This window comes from Bactrocera neohumeralis, chromosome 5 (genome assembly GCF_024586455.1).
Source record: "Bactrocera neohumeralis isolate Rockhampton chromosome 5, APGP_CSIRO_Bneo_wtdbg2-racon-allhic-juicebox.fasta_v2, whole genome shotgun sequence".
In the NCBI taxonomy this organism is placed as follows: Eukaryota; Metazoa; Arthropoda; class Insecta; order Diptera; family Tephritidae; genus Bactrocera; species Bactrocera neohumeralis.
The window spans coordinates 44,465,514-44,483,542 of record NC_065922.1 but is presented as its reverse complement, the minus strand read 5'-3'; the positions used below and the strand labels follow the sequence as shown (position 1 = coordinate 44,483,542).

At 39.8% G+C, this 18,029-nt stretch overlaps 4 protein-coding genes across 9 annotated transcripts in view; 1 reads left to right on the top strand and 3 right to left on the bottom strand.

The window, feature by feature from the left end:
- The first annotated feature begins 156 nt into the window (after positions 1-156).
- On the top strand, positions 157-3,774 carry LOC126758952 (myb protein). The gene is made up of 2 exons (XM_050473443.1): positions 157-2,250; positions 2,314-3,774. Exons 1-2 carry the CDS (start codon positions 1,023-1,025, stop codon positions 3,006-3,008), a joined length of 1,923 nt encoding a protein of 640 aa, XP_050329400.1. The 5' UTR covers positions 157-1,022; the 3' UTR covers positions 3,009-3,774.
- Positions 3,775-3,847: 73 nt separating this feature from the next.
- On the bottom strand, positions 3,848-6,255 carry LOC126758951 (glycosylphosphatidylinositol anchor attachment 1 protein). The gene is made up of 5 exons (XM_050473442.1): positions 5,981-6,255; positions 5,578-5,928; positions 5,324-5,515; positions 4,159-5,258; positions 3,848-4,092 (listed from the first exon to the last, which is right to left on the bottom strand). The coding sequence occupies exons 1-5, from the start codon at positions 6,156-6,158 to the stop codon at positions 3,970-3,972; spliced, it is 1,944 nt and encodes a 647-aa protein (XP_050329399.1). The 5' UTR covers positions 6,159-6,255; the 3' UTR covers positions 3,848-3,969.
- Positions 6,256-6,387: 132 nt separating this feature from the next.
- LOC126758959 (histone acetyltransferase KAT8) lies at positions 6,388-8,050 on the bottom strand. The gene has a single exon (XM_050473455.1). The coding sequence runs from the start codon at positions 7,968-7,970 to the stop codon at positions 6,435-6,437; it is 1,536 nt and encodes a 511-aa protein (XP_050329412.1). The 5' UTR covers positions 7,971-8,050; the 3' UTR covers positions 6,388-6,434.
- Positions 8,051-8,699: 649 nt separating this feature from the next.
- LOC126758930 (uncharacterized) overlaps positions 8,700-18,029 on the bottom strand; it is a 121,589-nt gene continuing 112,259 nt past the window's right edge. For 4 of the 6 annotated variants that reach the window (XM_050473385.1, XM_050473386.1, XM_050473384.1 and 1 more), the window contains exons 6-9: positions 15,309-15,596; positions 13,323-13,539; positions 11,087-13,133; positions 8,717-11,025 (exon numbers count right to left, since the gene is read on the bottom strand). In XM_050473385.1, coding sequence (XP_050329342.1) covers positions 10,026-11,025; positions 11,087-13,133; positions 13,323-13,539; positions 15,309-15,596 — 3,552 coding nt within the window. In that variant the 3' untranslated portion in view covers positions 8,717-10,025. Of the gene's footprint in view, positions 11,026-11,086; positions 13,134-13,322; positions 13,540-15,308; positions 15,597-18,029 lie in introns of all 6 variants that reach the window. The other 2 variants (XM_050473382.1, XM_050473383.1) reach the window with 2 other exon arrangements.

Sequence of the window (18,029 nt, the reverse complement as noted above, 5' to 3'; positions counted from 1 at the left end):
AAAGTATAGTAAAAATTCTAAAAGTGTGTATCTGTTATTGCCTTTAACTTTATTATATCATATCCATTTTTGAAGCCGTTATTCAACCATTTAACGGCGCATGAGTTCTTCTCATTGAACTCCAAATGCAACCTTGTAAGCTCATTTCAAAATGGCTATTGTGTGTGTAAGTAAAAACCGTCGTTAAACGAGAACGAAACGTTCTGTGCAAATTAAAATTGTAAATATTACAAACGGAATTAAATGTAGCTAATTAGAAATTTGTGCAATCAAAAGCGTTTTAGCTCCTCCTCAAGGTGATCAAGTTTGGAAAAGGTTATACTAACGTCAATTTAGTAATTCGGAGCCTATTTAACGCATGTAATAGAAGCAACTAGCTGAGGGTGTGTATGTCCGTCCGTGGGACTAGGCTGGCGCAGCAGCAGATCGCTGCTTGTGACAGCTGCTGTCAGCGCGTGTCGTAGTCGTCGCTGCTCACGTTTGTTAATGTGTTATTCTCAGCCATGCAATTAGATTTTTAGACGCTGAATTTGAAAAAGTCAACTGTGAGAAAACTAAGTTTAGTAGTAAATTGTTGTTGCAAACAGGTGGAGTATTTTTGACAATCATAAGTTTCAGTTAAATTCGATATATTTTAATGGAACCGTTTGGACACTTAAATTCGAGTACAAATAATAATTTCACAAACGTTAACTATATACCAATTGGTGGAGGTAAAATAGAAGCCCCTACACAAACAGAAAGAGGACTTTGTGAGCACGACGCAATACATCCACGACTTTTAAAAAAACATCAAAACGAGGGAGTGAAATGTTTGAGCTGTGGACAAGTATTTGAATCAACTTCTTTGCATGAAATTTTTGAACATTACGCAAACGTTGCGCATAATAATAGCATAGGAAAGTGCTGTTATTGCGGTGGTAAAGTTCATCAATATCAATATTGTAAGGATATTCACACATATCATAGTTGTACCCGTGCGATTGGGGATATAGACAAATAATAGTTTTAAGGAACGAAATATGGATTCGGAAAATGTTGATACCTACTTCATCGCCGAACGTTTGGAAAGTGGTAGTGGAGATTCGGGCGAATCGGAATGCTCTGATAATGGTGGTGGCATCGATGATGATTCTAGTAGTTTGAGTTCGCGCACCACTGGTGGCAATGGTTATGGTAAACGTTGGTCTCGAGCTGAGGATAATCTTTTAAAAGGGTTGGTGGGACAATATGGCGATCAGTGGGAATTGATTGCGCCACAGTTTAAAGATCGTACCGAACAGCAAGTACAACAGCGTTGGGCTAAGGTATTAAATCCAGAATTAATCAAAGGTCCTTGGACAAAAGAAGAGGATGAAAAAGTTGTTGAACTAGTACGACGATTCGGTCCAAAAAAATGGACATTGATTTCGAGATACTTAAATGGTCGTATTGGTAAACAATGCCGTGAACGTTGGCATAATCATCTCAATCCTAATATTAAGAAAACTGCATGGACGGAAGAGGAGGATCGTATAATCTTTAATGCTCATATGGAATGGGGCAATCAGTGGGCGAAAATAGCTAAGCTACTACCAGGACGTACAGATAATGCCATAAAGAACCACTGGAACTCCACCATGAGACGCAAATACGATCCACATCGCTTAAGAGTTCTTGGACGCCTGTGTCCTGATTTACAAGATTCTCGATCAAATCTGAAAGCTCTGATAAAAGCGAGTGTCGGAGCATCTGCACAACCGCAAGTACAAGCACCTGCTCCAACACTGTCCTTGTCGGCACAAATATTACAGCGTCCTCAAATGCGACAGCAAAACGAACAGAATCACGAGCAGCCGAGTACATCGGCCGTCGCGGCAATGCAAATATCAGCACAGCAACAAGTCGTTAAGCCACCACCTACACGCCCGCCACCAAATATATTGAAGCGTGCGCGTCCGCAAACGGAACAACAACAACAATACTTAGAAATGTGCACAACAAATACAATTTCAACAGTTGGCTTTGATAATATGGGTGTAATTTCCAGTCAGTGGTTAAAATCGGAAGCGAAATTGCCAGAGTCACCGGTTATGACACCCATAAAACCCTTACCATTTTCACCATCACAATTTCTCAATTCACCATGTCTACCGTCGTTTGAAGATATAAGCTTACGTGCCAGCACGCCTGTACACAAAGGTAGTGGGCGACCCGGAGTAGAAATCAAAAAGGAGTTGGAAAGTTCATCAATTGAAACGCCACAAAAAAGTAAGCTGTAATTAAAAAATTGTGAAATAAACAATTCAATGAAATTCACACTATGTTTTACAGGTATTTTAGGTCCACGTACGCCAACACCTTTCAAGGATGCTCTAGCCGCGCTAGGGAAGAAGCGACGTTACATTCCACCAAGTCCTTCCTCCTTAGTAGAGGATTTGGCCGAAATAATTCATGAAGAACAAGTGAATGACTCAAATAATATGATTATTAAAAAAGAGAATATCTCATCGGATGCGGACTTGACTAATGATGGATCTAGAAGCACCGTTGGCGGTGGTGGTTCCACAACACAACCAACAAAGAAGGCACGAAAGTCATTGATCACCAGCTGGGGTGAAAATGTTATGCCCAGCATCGGTGTCAAACATGAAAAGAAACCATTACCTTACGAAACTGAGACTCCGAGTAAATTTCTTACATCCAACGAGTCAATTGCTTTCTCACCCACAACTATAATTATGAAAGATACCTTATGCAGTGAGGCTGACCTACTACTTGAAACCAATGAAGAAGCCAAAAAAGAAAACAGTCCACAACAGCGACAACGACAACAACAACAGAGTCAAAATGTATTGTCGATATTGCCGCCGCGTGAACGCAATGGACAACAATATTTGGATCCCAAATGGGAGCGCTTAGCATGCGGTCAAACCAAGGATCAACAATTCATGGTGCAACAAGCGCACGCGTGCTTAAAGAATTTGTCGCTAATGCCGCGCTCGCTGAACTTTGAGAAGCAAAAATGACGTGAACACAAAGCGAAAACGTTTCGAGGCAATTTACTAAACATAATTGTTGAATAAATAGGCTTAGGCTTAAGAAAATACCATACATACATGCACATAAATGTGTACACACATTCTTTGATGCGAGTACACACAGATATTTACGATATTTGCTTATTTTTTTAAATTATTGTTTCTACGCTACGATTGTTATCGTGTTAATTATTATAATTATTATTGTACAATATACATACATAAAGTACACGCACATAAGGTTTGCGGTTGGTGGCATGCTTATGCCACTTTCATACATTTTTATTTATTACAAAAGGGTATATTTTTTGTAAAAAGGCATTTGCAGCCGTTGCACAGCGATAGCATATAGAAATTAAGTCCAAAGAAGTTTGAGAAATTTATCAGTACTCGAAGCATGTCTTATAAAATGGTGTTTGCATGTATTTTTACAAATGTATATACATATAGTACATATGCGTCAGCCATTTACACATCATGTATCAATGTGTAAGTTATAAATATAAATTGGCTAGTAAGCAAAATAACAAACCGTTATTTAAGTTTGTAAATGCTGAATTATTTTTATTTTATATATAAAGTAAGAAAAAGTTATAAATTAGCAGTAAAAACCCGGTGCACTCCTATCATGTAATCCAAGAACTTAAATTATTAACAATACATAAACGAATATTGTATGTACCTACTCAAAACGAGAACACAAAGCGTATCTAAACTTTTTTATCAAATAAATATAAGATTTAAGGAGATAAAATCCGTATGTGTAATGTTTCTTAAATCTGATAAATGGAATTTTGCAGGCAAATGAAGAATTGAATTTATGGATATACGAATCTACACGAATGAATCGGTTGATATTTTTTATTTCAAACACTAGTATAAGCGAAGCAAGTACATAACTACATTCCTGGAAATTAAACTTTCGCTGGAAAGTATGGCATACTAAAAATTAATTAAATTTTTTATTAGCCGTCACAGCATAGCTTTTTCGGCCCAAAGCCAAAGTCCAGTACAAAATCCACAATGGGAAATAAATAGCAGCAATCGCCGTGTATAGCCAATTGCCATAAATCTGTAAGGATTAAATACAAATCATGCAATTAACATTCACATGCGCCGTTATAATATTTTCACTTACAATACTGTCCATCAGACCATATGTTATGGCATCCAAAGAGGCGCTAATAGCGCGCATTGCCATGTCCTTCAATGCCAATTCCGGGAATTCAAAAAGAGTCAGCCATAATACTAGTAAATATATGACAACCATAGGATTGAGCAGAACTGTGTAAATACGTGTTAATTTCTGACGCAAGCCGTTGACGTGCTCGCTTTGTAGTAATATTGTTACCGGAGAGATGATCACCGCCAATATGAAGCCCAAAGCGAAATTTAACAGTCCAGTTACGATCAGTGCTACGCCCGTGAATATTAACACACCAATATGTAGCAATTCAAGACCGGCCTCTGGGAGTGTGTAGAATAGTGGCAATAAAATGCCTAGTAGTACTTGCACAGCCAAAATGAGACCAACACTCCATTGGGTGCTAACGCCCATAGAGTTGAAGTAGTCCCGGACATGTTGGCTGTATGGTAGGGTGTTGCAGAAGAAGCCTAACAGTAGCGCTGCGACCATGTAAAGCAGCACCGAAATGTAAGGTAAATGCATTGGTAATCTTTCTTCATGTGTCGTTGTGTCCTCTTCCTCTGACGTTGCGTCATCTGCGCTTGTGGTGGTTAGCCAAAGCAGAAAAGCCTTAATGAACATGGGGCTAGCTAATGCAATAAGACAGGGCATATAATCGCCTATCGAAACGAAGCGATCATTCTGCACTAATATATAGAAGAAGTAACTCTGGTGAAAACGTTCCAGTAGATTGTTTAAACTACGCGAAATGCCCTCAACTGTTTTCAAAAGTGAGAGTGCAGTGCCATAACGATTGCTGTTATTGGTGTTGGTTGTGCGTTTCACAGCTTCAAGTGTCAGCGATTCTATGCGGTAACGATGGAATAGGCCGTGATTGCCGTTGGGTACACCGGTAGCTTGGCTTTTTAACATTTCTACCATGTGACGTAAATTATCCTCCAATGAGTCACGGTTGGAGCGACGCTTCTTGCGTGGCGTATGCTTATAACCAGATGAAAGACCGCTGCGCGACGTCAGACGTTGCACCAAGTTGAACATATCCAAATTCGGCAACTGACCATTCAAACCTTCAATTTTTACGTCAATGTAATCTAATAAGCGAAATTAAGTTTAATATTTGCAAATTCAACAGATTTCATCTGTACATGTACTCTACCAATGTCTAGATCTTGTATTTCTAAATTAAGTGCGGCTTGTAGCGCACCCGCGCGTGCTGGTAGATTTCCGCATCGCAAAATTGGTGAATCTGTTATGCCGCCTTCATGATAAGCCTCCAACCAGGCATGCATGCCCAGTTGTTCTTGTTCGGTTACCAGGAATACCAAATCTTTAGCCCAGTAATTTTTTTCTAGAGGAAATATAAAACATTTGTTCATCAAAGTTCTATAACTTTATTCAATGCAAACTTACTGCGTGCAAAATCTGCAAATGCTAATAACATTGGGACACTAGCCGTTATGTCGGTGTGCACAGAGTTAACAGCCCGATATGGCGCCGTATATACCACACCCTCAGTAGAGCTAACGCGTGGTGCACGCAATATTCCATACACATTTTTGCCATGATATTCTTTTCCTGCGCTAAAAGGATAGCGAAGTGTGAAATTATGCACATGAGTTTCGAGTCCAATTTGATGCATCTTTGCTGCGATCCAAGCGTGTGGTGTAGTGGATTTATGATCGGTACGCTCACGTTGTAGCTCTTCATATAAAGTTTGTGCGAGACGCACAGAGTCTTGTCCGATTTCCGGATCAACGAGTCCTAATAAGAGAGTTTTTTAAAACGCGTTTGAAATTTTATTCTTTTACTTTACCTGGTGAGAGCGCATTTTCTGATAAATAAGTACCATGGCTGAATTCAGGGTGTGACAGACAAACGAACCAAGCCAAGCCGGCTATATAGAAAAACAAAGAAATTTTTCCACTATGTTTAGCTAATGTACGCCCAAATTTTCCACGCGGCGTTAATGAGGGATCCGAGAGGAGACCCATTATTATATATAAATTGTTCTATTTAATTTTCAACACTTAAAAAGCCGGAAAACATGAAAAATATGTGTATAGAAAGCAGCTGGTTTTGTTTTCGTGTACCGCGTTGCCAACTAGCCAAATATTAATAAATATAGGAAAATATTTGATTGTAAAAATTTAATATACTTTTTGTACTATTAAGTTCTAATTATGTTATCCTTTTCATTAAATAATAATAATAATATTTTTTTTATTTGCATAAACATTTTTTATTCAATTCTCATTATAATAAACTATTTAAGCAACTTTCTTAAATTTAGCATTTCCAGTTGGGTTTCTTTTAGGTGGTACCCAACGAAGGTAAGCTGGATCAACGGTTAATTTCGGTTTCTTAAATTGCGGCAACTGCAAATGTTCCATAACTGTTTTCGGTGTCACGCAGATAACATGTTGGCCTTTCCAGTATTTAACCATTTTCATTGATTGCAGTGTATAAATGATGTCTTCCTGTGTTATACCACTTAATTCACTCAACTCTTTAATACTTTGTGTTGTTGTGCGACATTCTTTCATAAACTCCAACAAGGTATACGCCCAATAACTGCGGTAGCTCAAACGTCCCAGATCGGAAAGTGGCTTTTCCGGGCTACCAACAACACCTTCTCGCCTTGACAACTCATAGCTAAAGGCTATTAATAATTTTCCATATCCTTTTCGTTGATACGGTGGCAGGATCAATATACAAGCAACATTATTTTCTGGCGACTCTTTCTCTTTAGAAAAATATCCCACTATATGTGCTCCTCGCTTGTCGATTTCACAAAGTACGTAAAAGTAGAATGGTTCCACATCATAGTATAATGTTTTGTGATCCAAAAATAATTTAGCCATTAAACAGAGTATTTGACAGTAAAGTTTATGCTCTTTACCGTCAATTTCAAATATAGATATTGTACCCTTACGGTATATTTCATTTCCTGGCGGTTGTCGCTGTGTACACTCGGATGCGTGATAGCGGTAGGTCTTTTGAAAGCGCATATATTTCAGGCAATATTCACAAACATATAATGTTCCCACTTTGCCATATTCCTCGGGATAGGGACTGAAATACCAAGTATCTATTTCGAAACGTCCAATACGTAGCTTATCGATATATTTGACCTTTGTAATTGCTTCGTGTTCTTTTTCTAACGCTGCTGTTGTTGGATCCATTTCTGCATACGTTTTCTGTACATGATTAATTTCATCATGTCGTCTTTTTTGATTGCGTGTCAATTTACGATCACTATTTTCCATTGGTAAAGGATTTTCTAAATTTGCAATTTGCTCCTTACTTAATTGTTTAATAGTTTTACCACCATTACCATCTGCAGAGTCAGCAGAATTTGCTGCTTCACTGGCTGTTTCAGCGTCTGTTGCATCCGTAATGCGATCACGCGAAACCCATTCGTCCAGTCGTCGGTTTAGTCCAACATAGTGTACATAGTACTCAGCAGGTGTGCTAGCGGAATTTCCCGTGGCTGGTTCCCCAGGACGAGACTGAATAATTTGCGCTGGATATACATTACCATCAGCGCGTTTAATAAGATATACCTCACCGGTTTTAATTTGCATATCGTTTTGATTAGTTGTAGCTGTTGCAGTTGTTGTTGAAGGCCCTAATTCAGCGTTTGTTTTGATTGCAACATTTTCTGTGGCCGGTGTTTTTCCAGTAGTTTCTGTAGTTGTGCTATTTGCATCTATTTCCTTTTTGTCTGTTGCATTAACCATTTGTTCGTCTTGTTGAGTAGTTTTATCAGCATTGTTTACCTTAGAACTTTCAGTTACCGTCATTGTGTGCACATTTAAATCTTATTAGCAAAAATTATTTTTACGCGTCCAATCAATTAGCAAAATGTTTTTATTATCTTCTTCTTATTCTTAAATATACAATTACAATCTATTGTGAATTATGAACAGTGCTTCCAAATTTGCATCTGTGTGAATTGCAAAAATTGTCAGAGTTTTAAGAAAATATTTGGTTAGCAAGTCTTGGTCACTGAAACTCAAATCCATTGAAAGAATAAACGCGGAAACTAACGCATATACCCCGTGTAATTCATAAAAGGCGTAAGTACAGGATGAACGATCGCATATACACAAGAATTTTGGTTAGAATTGTCGATTGGGCCTCACAGAAACTGCAACACAATTTTCTGTCAGCACTCTTGGGTAATTTACCAGTTAAGTAACCGACAGGTGACTTAAAGCTCTATTGATTAAGGAAAAGATTTGATGAAAATGCGTTTATGTGCAAAATACTCACCAAATGTTTATTGAACTAGTTTTTTAAAATTAATATAAAAATTCTTTGTTAGATTTGGCACTTTATTCGCATTTCTGACATTTTAATGAAACTAAATATTTGATTCACATTTGTTCTTCTAACGTTAAGAAATTTAACTGAATTAAACTTTTTATTGGATATAATTTATATTTAGTTTAATTTATTAGTATTGAAATAAAATGTTAATTAAACTAATTAAATAAAATTTTAAAATTATTTGGAAGAACTTTTAATAAATATTAGAATTGAATAAAAATTAATAAGGTTTTCATCGTTAACTTATGTAATTAATATGTAATGTAAATTATAATTATGATAAAACCAATTATTATTTCAGTTATGTATACAGATAATATATGTAGTTAATAATATGTTTGTGTAAGTTCATTCATATACGAAGAAAATTAAAATTTTTAATAACTAAAACTATGCTTAACTGCAATTACGCACTTTACGCTAATTTATTTTCATTATTTCAGCTTGTAATTAAAGAATATAAGGGTGCTAAATATACTTAAATGTGTTATGCGTATATATTATCTAATTTGATAACTGTCTTCTCTTATTTATTAGTTTAAATTATGTTTTTTTATTTTTGTAATTAAATTCCAATGAAATTATTAAATATTAATTTATAATTATTTGTAATTTTTTTACTTATTACTAAAGCTATTACCAAACTCTGTATAAACTTCAAATGGAGCGCCATAAATATTATTGGCATAAAATTACAAACAAATCATAGCTACATTCCTTTCATACACATTTTGAAAAAAAAAAATAAAAGAGGAATATTAACTTTAAATCATTGAATAAAATATTTAAAATTAAATATTAAAAAAAGTAATATTAAAAATTTCTCTATTGTGAATTCGACCCATACAAAATTATGACAATATTTGAATATATATAAAAAATTTAAATTCTTGTTTGCTTTCAAATAAGTAATAACTTGGCACAAACATTAACTTGGCCAAACTTTAAGCTCATTATTTAGTTTTATATAAGTGTCATATGGAAGAAAGCAACACTAAAGCCTAATGGCTTTTGAAGCGAAAAATAGAGTATATAGGATTGAATAGCAAAAACATATTTCTCAAATTCCCATCTGCGGAAGTCAAACACCCTAAATTTCTTCAATTAACTAAAATATTTTATGTCACATGCAACTCTGACAACTGGAGGAAATATTAAATAATCATCTTCCGTTGCAGCTTTAGGCGAAGGAATGTAGCTTTTATGATATTTAAGAATACGTTGTGGTCAGCTTTTGATATAACGGATATAGTGCTTCATTACTCGTTTTGTGCTCTTAATTGCTATTGTTTGCGGTAAGAGTTGGTGCTAGAGTACTTTCTTTGATAGTGAAAGATAAATACATATGTATTACTAATAGGCTTCCAATTTTTATTTGCAACCCGTCAAATGAAAGTTAAGCCTCTCCTAAGCGATTTTTCCATCTACATAGTGCGCTGCTTCGAGTAACCATTTAGTGGTTAAGGGCTGTTATATACACATGCATAAGCATTGTTGAGCTAAATAATCTTTATTTTTTCACAAAATCATTTTTCTATTTCGTTACGCACAGAAATTATGGTGGCACCCGGTGTTCGACGTCTTTGTTCGTCCTTATAGAGTATACGCCTATTGGCTGTCGCGCTCTCCATTGTAGTTTTATTGCTATAAGCATTCAGCACATAACCTTCATTGCTTGAGCTGTCTCTACGCACAATACTTGCCGTATCCTTGTTAATTTCAACCGGCGAACGTGTTTCCAGTGATGTGGAGTGGCGCAACTGATGGTACTTATTCGGCGCACTGTGAGCGGTGTAGCTTTCATCGCCATGCAAAGTCTTGTAGAGATCGGGCGCTTGCTGGTGCAGACCGCGCATAAATATTTGCTTCTTTTCCAGCATGTCACTTTGCTCACTTTCTAAACTATCAATTTTGGTTAAATCCTTTTGACTGCGACTTATCAGATTCACAATTGAAGGACTTTTCAGTCCACTCTGTAATGAGTTCTCTTTCGATGGACCGCTATAGAGGTGTGGATTCGATTTGTAGGCTTGGCTGGCATATAAATTGCTGGTGTTGTGACCATTGTTTGCGTTGTTCGTGTAATTATTCTTGGTCAGCTTTTCAATGTAAATGGGACTGGGGTCGTGGCTGCCGTTCATGGCATGGACGTTGAAGCTTTTGCTGCGATTCAACGCTTTTGCGTAAGTGCGCGCAGGTTTAGCAGGACCTACTGTTGTTTGCTGCTGTTGCACATTGTGCTGTTGTTGCTGGTGGTGGTATTGTGTGCGATGTTCAGGATGACCTAAAGTGCTGTAGCCACTAGGTACGAGACGTTGTCCAGGTCGCTGATATGTGGACGATTGTGTCGCATGCAACGGCTGATGGTGATGTTGCTGTTGTTGTTGATGTGGTTGTTGCTGATGGTCTTGCAATTTGCGTGGCAATGTTTGTGTCGTGCGATAGTCCTGATTTAAATTAGGCGTTGATGCGGCAAAATTTTGACTTGTGCGTTGATATCGTCCCAAAGTGCTGGTCGTTACATTTCTGGAAGAGAACCGCAAGCGGCGAATTAAGCAACGTAGCAATGATATATGCAAATACTCACCTCTGCTTGTAAAGCTCTCCTTCATCGCGACGGTTCGCACTTACATTGTCACGATTATTTCGTTCCTGCTTACCCGCATAGCCAGTATCCGCACTATCTCTGGGCGCTAAAGTTTTGCGCTTGCCGACAGAACCGGGTACATACATGTTTTCCTTGCCATACAAAGTGCTCGAGTATGGATCTTCTCCCAAGTAGTAACGCTGTCTTGGACTCGGTCCGCGTTCACCGATTTCACTCCGTTCATTGGCGTATGGATCCGCCGAATTGGCACGTTTGAATTGTGTTTTGTGTATTTGACCGTTGCGCTCCAGTGTTGCCGCATGTATGTAGTTCTTATGCGCTTGTGTTGTCTCCTGCGGCATACTCTCCAACTCGGACTCACCGGAGATACCACCCTGACCGCCGATATGACTGTCTATGAGATTATACTGTTGGTAGGTAGTTTGTTGGCCAACCTTGTCGATAGTTTGAGGTGACGGCGACTGCTCACGTGACTTACTACGCGACTTCATGCGCATTTTGCGCTCAGCGCTGGCCGAACGTATCTTATTGACGAGCTTACGCAGTGAATTACCTATCACCTGCCCCATTTTGCTGGACTTGTGCGAGGTGACGGTGGAGTTGGAAATGGTTGAGGCTGTCGTCTGTGTGGTTTGTGTCGCCATCACGGGACGCATGTACGATTGCGAGTGCGCATGTTCGTGTTGTGTGGTCGGTGCGAATCGTGTGCGTTGATTTTGCTTTCGTGTCAACGTGCTTGAGCTCTGACCGACCAATTGGCTTGGTGGTCCATAGCTGTTGGGTGCATGGTCAGCTATATTATTGCGGTAGTTGCGTTGATTTCGTATACCATTCACATATTCCACTTGTGGCGATGATGAGCGACTACGTGGCGGCGGCGAATAATCTGGCGGTGGTTCCAGTAAATTTCGTTGGCTTTGCGCGTGCTGGCGCTCCAATGGCACTTTTTGCGGTGGTGGCGGTGAGGCGCTGTGTTGCTGTCGTAGTTTCTTTTCGATGGCGCGTCGACGTTGTGGCACTGTGGGACGACCGAGCGTGCTAGTTTGAAAGTGTTCGCGTTCGGGCGAGATAGCACGTGATTCAGGCAGAGGCAGCGGCTTAAGAGAGTTCGTATTATGCAACTCATAGCCAACGCCACGTGATGTATCCTCTAATGTGCGTTCGTAACTGCGACTACGCATTTCATTGTATTCATATTTCTTGCCAGCGCTTGGTGCAAAGTCAGCTGGTGAGCGCCGGGTTTCTAGATCACGTTCCTGACTTTGCTGTTTGGGTGGCATGAAAGCGCGTTTGTTGTTGTCCAACTCACCGCCATTTAATCCACCGTACCGAAGATCACCGCGCGAACCACTTATGTGGCGCACACCCATATCTCGGCTCGTCTTACCAATACCAACACCCACCGTTGGTGCTTCCAAATCATCGAGTCGATCACGTGAATTACGACTACTTTTCGCCAAAAACTGCGAAGATAAACTCTGGCGTTGTTTCTGATGCAGAATATCCTCACGACTAACGTAGTTATCTGTAGACTCAACTACGTAATGACTATCTTGCTGCTTATCGCGTCGCAGGCGATTGCGCTCAACGGTTTCTTGGAGGTCATCACGAAAGGCTTTCGAAGCGAAATGATTCGCAGGCGGCTCTTTACGTTCAGTCCAATTTGAGATACCCTGGTAGTACTTTGATCGCCCACCCGGTCCATTCGGTCCATGTGCCTCGATCACATGATCTTTCGATTGTTTACGTTCATATGTATTGCCTGCTGACAACCGATGACCATTGGTCAGTGGCGTAGGTGTTGGTGTTTGATTTGATTTGATGGTAACATTGAAGAAAGTCTTTTTGGTGGGCTCTATTTCGCCACCGCCGTCATCTTCGCGCGAGTCATTAGAAGCAGTAGATTCGCTGCCGAAATGCGATTCCAACCATTTGATCGTTTCTCCCTTGCGTGTTTCCTCCTCACGATCAAAATCCAGCGGCCGCTTGGTTAGCGCATCCTTACGATCAGCCAGTAGCGTGGCTTCTTCAAAGAAACAAATATGCGTATATAGTTTAAAGCGAAAGCAAATGTGTATTAAATGTAGCTTAATTATAGAATATGATAAATCAGCAGATCGGTTCACTAAACACTGTCTTACGACGATTAGGGTACCGATATGGGTCTTCAAAAATCGGCAATGAGGCATATTACATATACCACAAATGATCTTACCCTTATGCGGCTGCAAAGCACTCTTCTGGTGTGGTCGACGTAGCTTTCGCATACGATCCGATAAGCTATCCCAATCGCCCGGTCGTTCCAATGAGCCATCCTTTTCAATTTGCATTGTCTCGGCAGCGTATTTCATTTCGGTATTAACAACTTTGCCATCAACAATCTTATCGACGTATTGTTCGTCACGTTGTTTGTAAAGATGTTGTGTAGCTTCCTGAAATGTTTAGAGGAAAATCATTTTAGATGTTCAAGACATGAAAGAATCACACTTAGAACTACTATATACTTGTAGACTATAAAAGCTGCCGTCTTATTTACATACTATTTGAGAAAATTGGATCTATTAATTTTCCAACACATTTCAATAGTCTTTAACGGTTTCCAATGAACCTATATCAGAGGATGGAGTCATGTGAAGAAGTTCACGCAAATGAGGAAAGTTTTCTGAGCGCCATTCGCTTAGGAGTGGCCAGAAACATCAGGTTGTGCGTTGGGTTTGGGACCCGCTATATAAAAACACCCGTAATGAAAAGATCTGGGATGAGAGACCGTCCTTTTTATGACGACCACTGCAATGCATTAAGAATCACGATTTAAGGGCATGCACCTTGAATGTCTGGTTCCTTATTTGGGAAGGTGCCGCTGACCAGCTGGTTGATGTCCTCGTAAGAGTAAAGGCGGAAATCACCACAGTCCAAGAAGTGCGATGTACGGGGTAAGGACTGAGACGTGTAAGTCCTTGTGGTATTTACTACACTCGCCATATAAAGGAGCGCAAATTCGGTGTGGGATTCGTGGTGGGAAAGAGACTCCGTCGCTGTTATTTACCACGGTGGATGAACGTCTAGCAACAATCCGCATCAAAGCGAAGCTCTTCAACATATCACTGATTTGTGCCCACGTTGCGATGGAAGGGAAGGACGATGTGACCAAAGATGTCTTCTATGAGCGCTTGGAGCGCACCGTGCTTGGCGACTTTAATGCCAGTGTGGGCAAAGAAAGTATCTTTGGTACAACGGTCGGTAAATTCAGTCTCCCTGATGAAACATCCCCAAATGGGTTGAGGCTGATCAAACTCGCGGGGGCAGAAATATGGTTATCTGTAGTACTAGATTCCAGTATAGAAAAATTCATCAAGGTACAGGAAGCAGAAGAAGAGGAAGACCTTTACTGCGTTGGAAAGACCAGGTGGAGAAGGACCTGGCTTGGAATCTTGGCGCCAAATCTGCGAAAGAATGACTGGCGCGCTGTTGTAAACTTGGCTATAACCGCTTATGTCCACGCCAATAAAGAAGAAGAGGAATGAACCTATCAGCTTCAAGCGTTGAATTGTTCTTTCTAACCGGCTGTGAAAAGGATTCGTTGAGCCAAAGCTGTTATAAAACTCACGGAATATGAATAAAAATATAAAATTAGTTAGAAGGGAGTATCGGTCCAAAAATTGGACTCCATATCTCTCTAATCTGCTCATCCAAGACCAGCTATTAGGCTATATAACTCGTATACTTAATACTAATAATATACTCAAGTTGTAATAAATATATAGATATGACTATTAAGCTTAGGAGTACCAAATATTGGTGAAACCCTTCTAATCTGAATCCTCGACCGATAGTGACGGCTTCCGTATAACATAATTCCGTGAAAACTAATAGTGCTTTATTCTAAGTGACATCGCTTTCACAGACTTTACAATCCCAAAGTTTAAGGAATTATTTACCACCCGAACTTAGCACACCCTTACTTGCTTGTGTCTTAGTTTTACTTCAATGTATCATGTAATATTACGTATGACAATGAATTCCTAGTGCGATTATTGCGGATGAGAACCTGACGCACTTTCATTTCTAATTAGTTTTCTAATTTTCCTTTACATTACTTCGCAAACGGTTCCGCCCCATAAACACTAAGTAGTTTCTACGAAATTTACACCTATCTCCGCATATAGATATGAGTACATGTGATATGTATGTTTGTACTTACCACAGTTTCGATTTTCTCACGACTACCGATTGAATGATCGTCCTCTTCAGGCAATTCACGGTCTACGATAACTTCGTGTTCGGTTGTCTTCTTGCTCTCCGTAACGAGCTGTCCGTCCGCTTGTAGCAGGCAACGCTTCTCGACGTCCTCCGAATCGATTGTCTTAAACGACTTGGTGGTATTGGCGATAATGCGTGGACCCAATGGCACCAGTTGTTTATGATTTTCCGCTGCGCGTAAAGCTTCTTGTAGATTCTCCACGCCGCTATTGACTGCCTTCACATAGGTCTAAGTGGTAAGCAGAGTAAAAAACAATTAAAAAATTGTTTAAAAATAATAAATAAGTAAGCGTTTCATCATTTCAATTATTGCGTGGCAGAGGAAGGGCAAAGTACGAAATAAAGAAGAAATAAGAGAGCGACAAGAATAGAATTGCGGTCGGCGTATTTGAAATATTACATCATCATAATGATGATCGGAACATCATTATCGCTATTGGTGTCGTTATCGACACCAACATCAACGCCAACGTCGACAGTAGCAACACTAACAAAGACAACAACAACCACAACAGCCATAATAAACAACCGACGAAGACCAAGCTCCGAGCAGCAGCAAGAAGTTTATCAACATTAGCGACAACAAGTGCAATTGTGCAGCGTTTTTTGTCACCAACTAAGAGGTATTGTTATATACGTTTGTTGTTGTTGTTGTGTGCGTGCGGAGACATCAGACACGCTGAATGCTAGCGCAGTATTTAGAGCAAAACCAAAACCTGCATATTCGTTTGTTGCTTGTTTTGCTGTGAAACATGCGCTGCAACCTATACAACAACAACAACAATAGCGGTAATAACATTAAAGTCATAGGTGGTACGGTAGGAACAACATAAAAAAACATTAACCGCAACTACTTTGGAGGAGTAAAAAGAGCACGTTAGCAAGACAATTCACTTTTGCTTAATAGTCTTAAGTTTTTAAGCTTTTACTTTTGCCACTTCAGTTAAATGTCTTCCGTTTGCTACCGTTCGGCAGCGCACTGGCGTTCCGAAAGGAGGGGTCGGGCTTTGTTTGGCCTCTTTTCGGGTAAAAACGCCGCCTTTTTAACGTTGTTAACGGTGGTAGAAGCTAATCCATGGAGGTTCACAGACATGATGTTTGTTTCATGTACAGACAGACGTCTTCAAGATCATATTAGCGATTTTGTAAAAATCCATGGATGTAGGTTATGTTTTAACTTTTGGGTTTTGAATTAGTAGTATTACTGATTTGTACTATTGTGAATGGTGCGACTTTGGAGAGAACAACTACAATATTGTTCTAATCATTATAATAAAATCTTTTGGGTTAAGTTAGTCTTTGGCTGAAAAGTTAAAGTCAGTGCTAGAGACCGATAATGATTACCTTAGGTTAAGATCGTGTGGAACTGCTATAAACTGGAGAAAAACAGCTGAGAAGAGTGGCTTTTCAACCTGCTTCTGGAGAAAATAGTTCGAGCTGCAGAACTTAGTACCGTACTATCTTTTATGTTGTGATACCCGCGCCGTTAGTTCTGCTTTCTCCAGACTAGACAAGGAAGCACAGAAAATGGGTCTGGTAGTGAACGAAATAGTTGTCATCAAACAAGCATTAATCGAAATCGGTAAGGCACTTTGAGCCGGCTACAAATTGGTTCAGACGTCTAATATCGACTCCGGATATTTACCAGGTGCGCTGAAGTTATGATTGGCGAGATGTTTGAACTTCAAGAAAAAAAACTGGACTATGGAGCAAAAAGTGACTGAAATGGAGTCCGATAAGATTTTCCGCCTGATCGCAACTTCACCCCGGGCAATATCAAGTAAGAACTAGTACGAGTGCAGCAAGATGTACCCCGCTGAGAGCAGGTAGTTCAGTGGATCTCCTGCTTCGTATTCTAGGATATAATCCTAATCTGATGTAATGTAAGCGTGCTCTCTCTCAAACGGTAATGACTAAAAACCATTTTTGAGGGCTACGAAGGTGAATATTGACTTTTGGCAGTAATAATTATTCGAAACTGATAGTTGTTCAAGGAGATATTTTAATTGATCATGATAAATTTTCCATCTCATAAATAAAACTATTGAGAAGGGAAATGTTTGCATTTTTTGCAGCTACTTTTATCCGACGATTACAGCTGGTAATACAAACTAAGAGCTCAAAATCAAGCTCTTGTATGGGGAACCTTTGCGTATGGCAGCGACCTTCTCGTTGTGCAGCTCAAGCTACAAGGCATACTCGGCATCTCCCAACCGGCATGAGCGGTGCTGCACTTCTGCGTGTTGTCAGAAGCTGCCACCTCCAATCCTGGGTGCTATGCGACTCCCGTGCCCATTGTGTGATTTGCAGTCAGGAGTTAACTTCGGCTGTATTCGAACGGAGCCTTCCCAACACCGGGCCGAATTCGAAAGTAACGGTCGCCTTACCGCGTCATGGGCCCTGACCCGACGGACCTTTTCTTTCCCCTACAACAGCGTAGACCCGACCGCTCACCGCCAAGGGTCGTAAGAAACAGATGACCGAATCAAACAAAAACATTCTTAAAACCGAACCTTTTGCAATGGACACAAGGAACGGCTAAGGACGACGACATGGACAACAACGTCAGCTCAGTTTAGCTTCCTGGATGCCCTTTCACCAGAGGAGCGGGTGATATTTGAGGAGCGTATGATGATGACATGCCCTCATGCAACGGCCATAC

Excerpts from the sequence above, each read along its gene's own strand:
- LOC126758951 (XM_050473442.1), bottom strand. The coding sequence starts at position 6,158 with ATGGGTCTCCTCTCGGATCCCTCATTAACGCCGCGTGGAAAATTTGGG. Across the intron at positions 5,929-5,980 it reads AGAAAATGCGCTCTCACCAG|GACTCGTTGATCCGGAAATC; the intron begins GTAAAGTAAAAG and ends CTCTCTTATTAG. Across the intron at positions 5,516-5,577 it reads ATTTGCAGATTTTGCACGCA|AAAAAAATTACTGGGCTAAA; the intron begins GTAAGTTTGCAT and ends TATTTCCTCTAG.
- LOC126758952 (XM_050473443.1), top strand. The coding sequence starts at position 1,023 with ATGGATTCGGAAAATGTTGATACCTACTTCATCGCCGAACGTTTGGAA. Across the intron at positions 2,251-2,313 it reads AATTGAAACGCCACAAAAAA|GTATTTTAGGTCCACGTACG; the intron begins GTAAGCTGTAAT and ends TATGTTTTACAG.
- LOC126758959 (XM_050473455.1), bottom strand. The coding sequence starts at position 7,970 with ATGACGGTAACTGAAAGTTCTAAGGTAAACAATGCTGATAAAACTACT.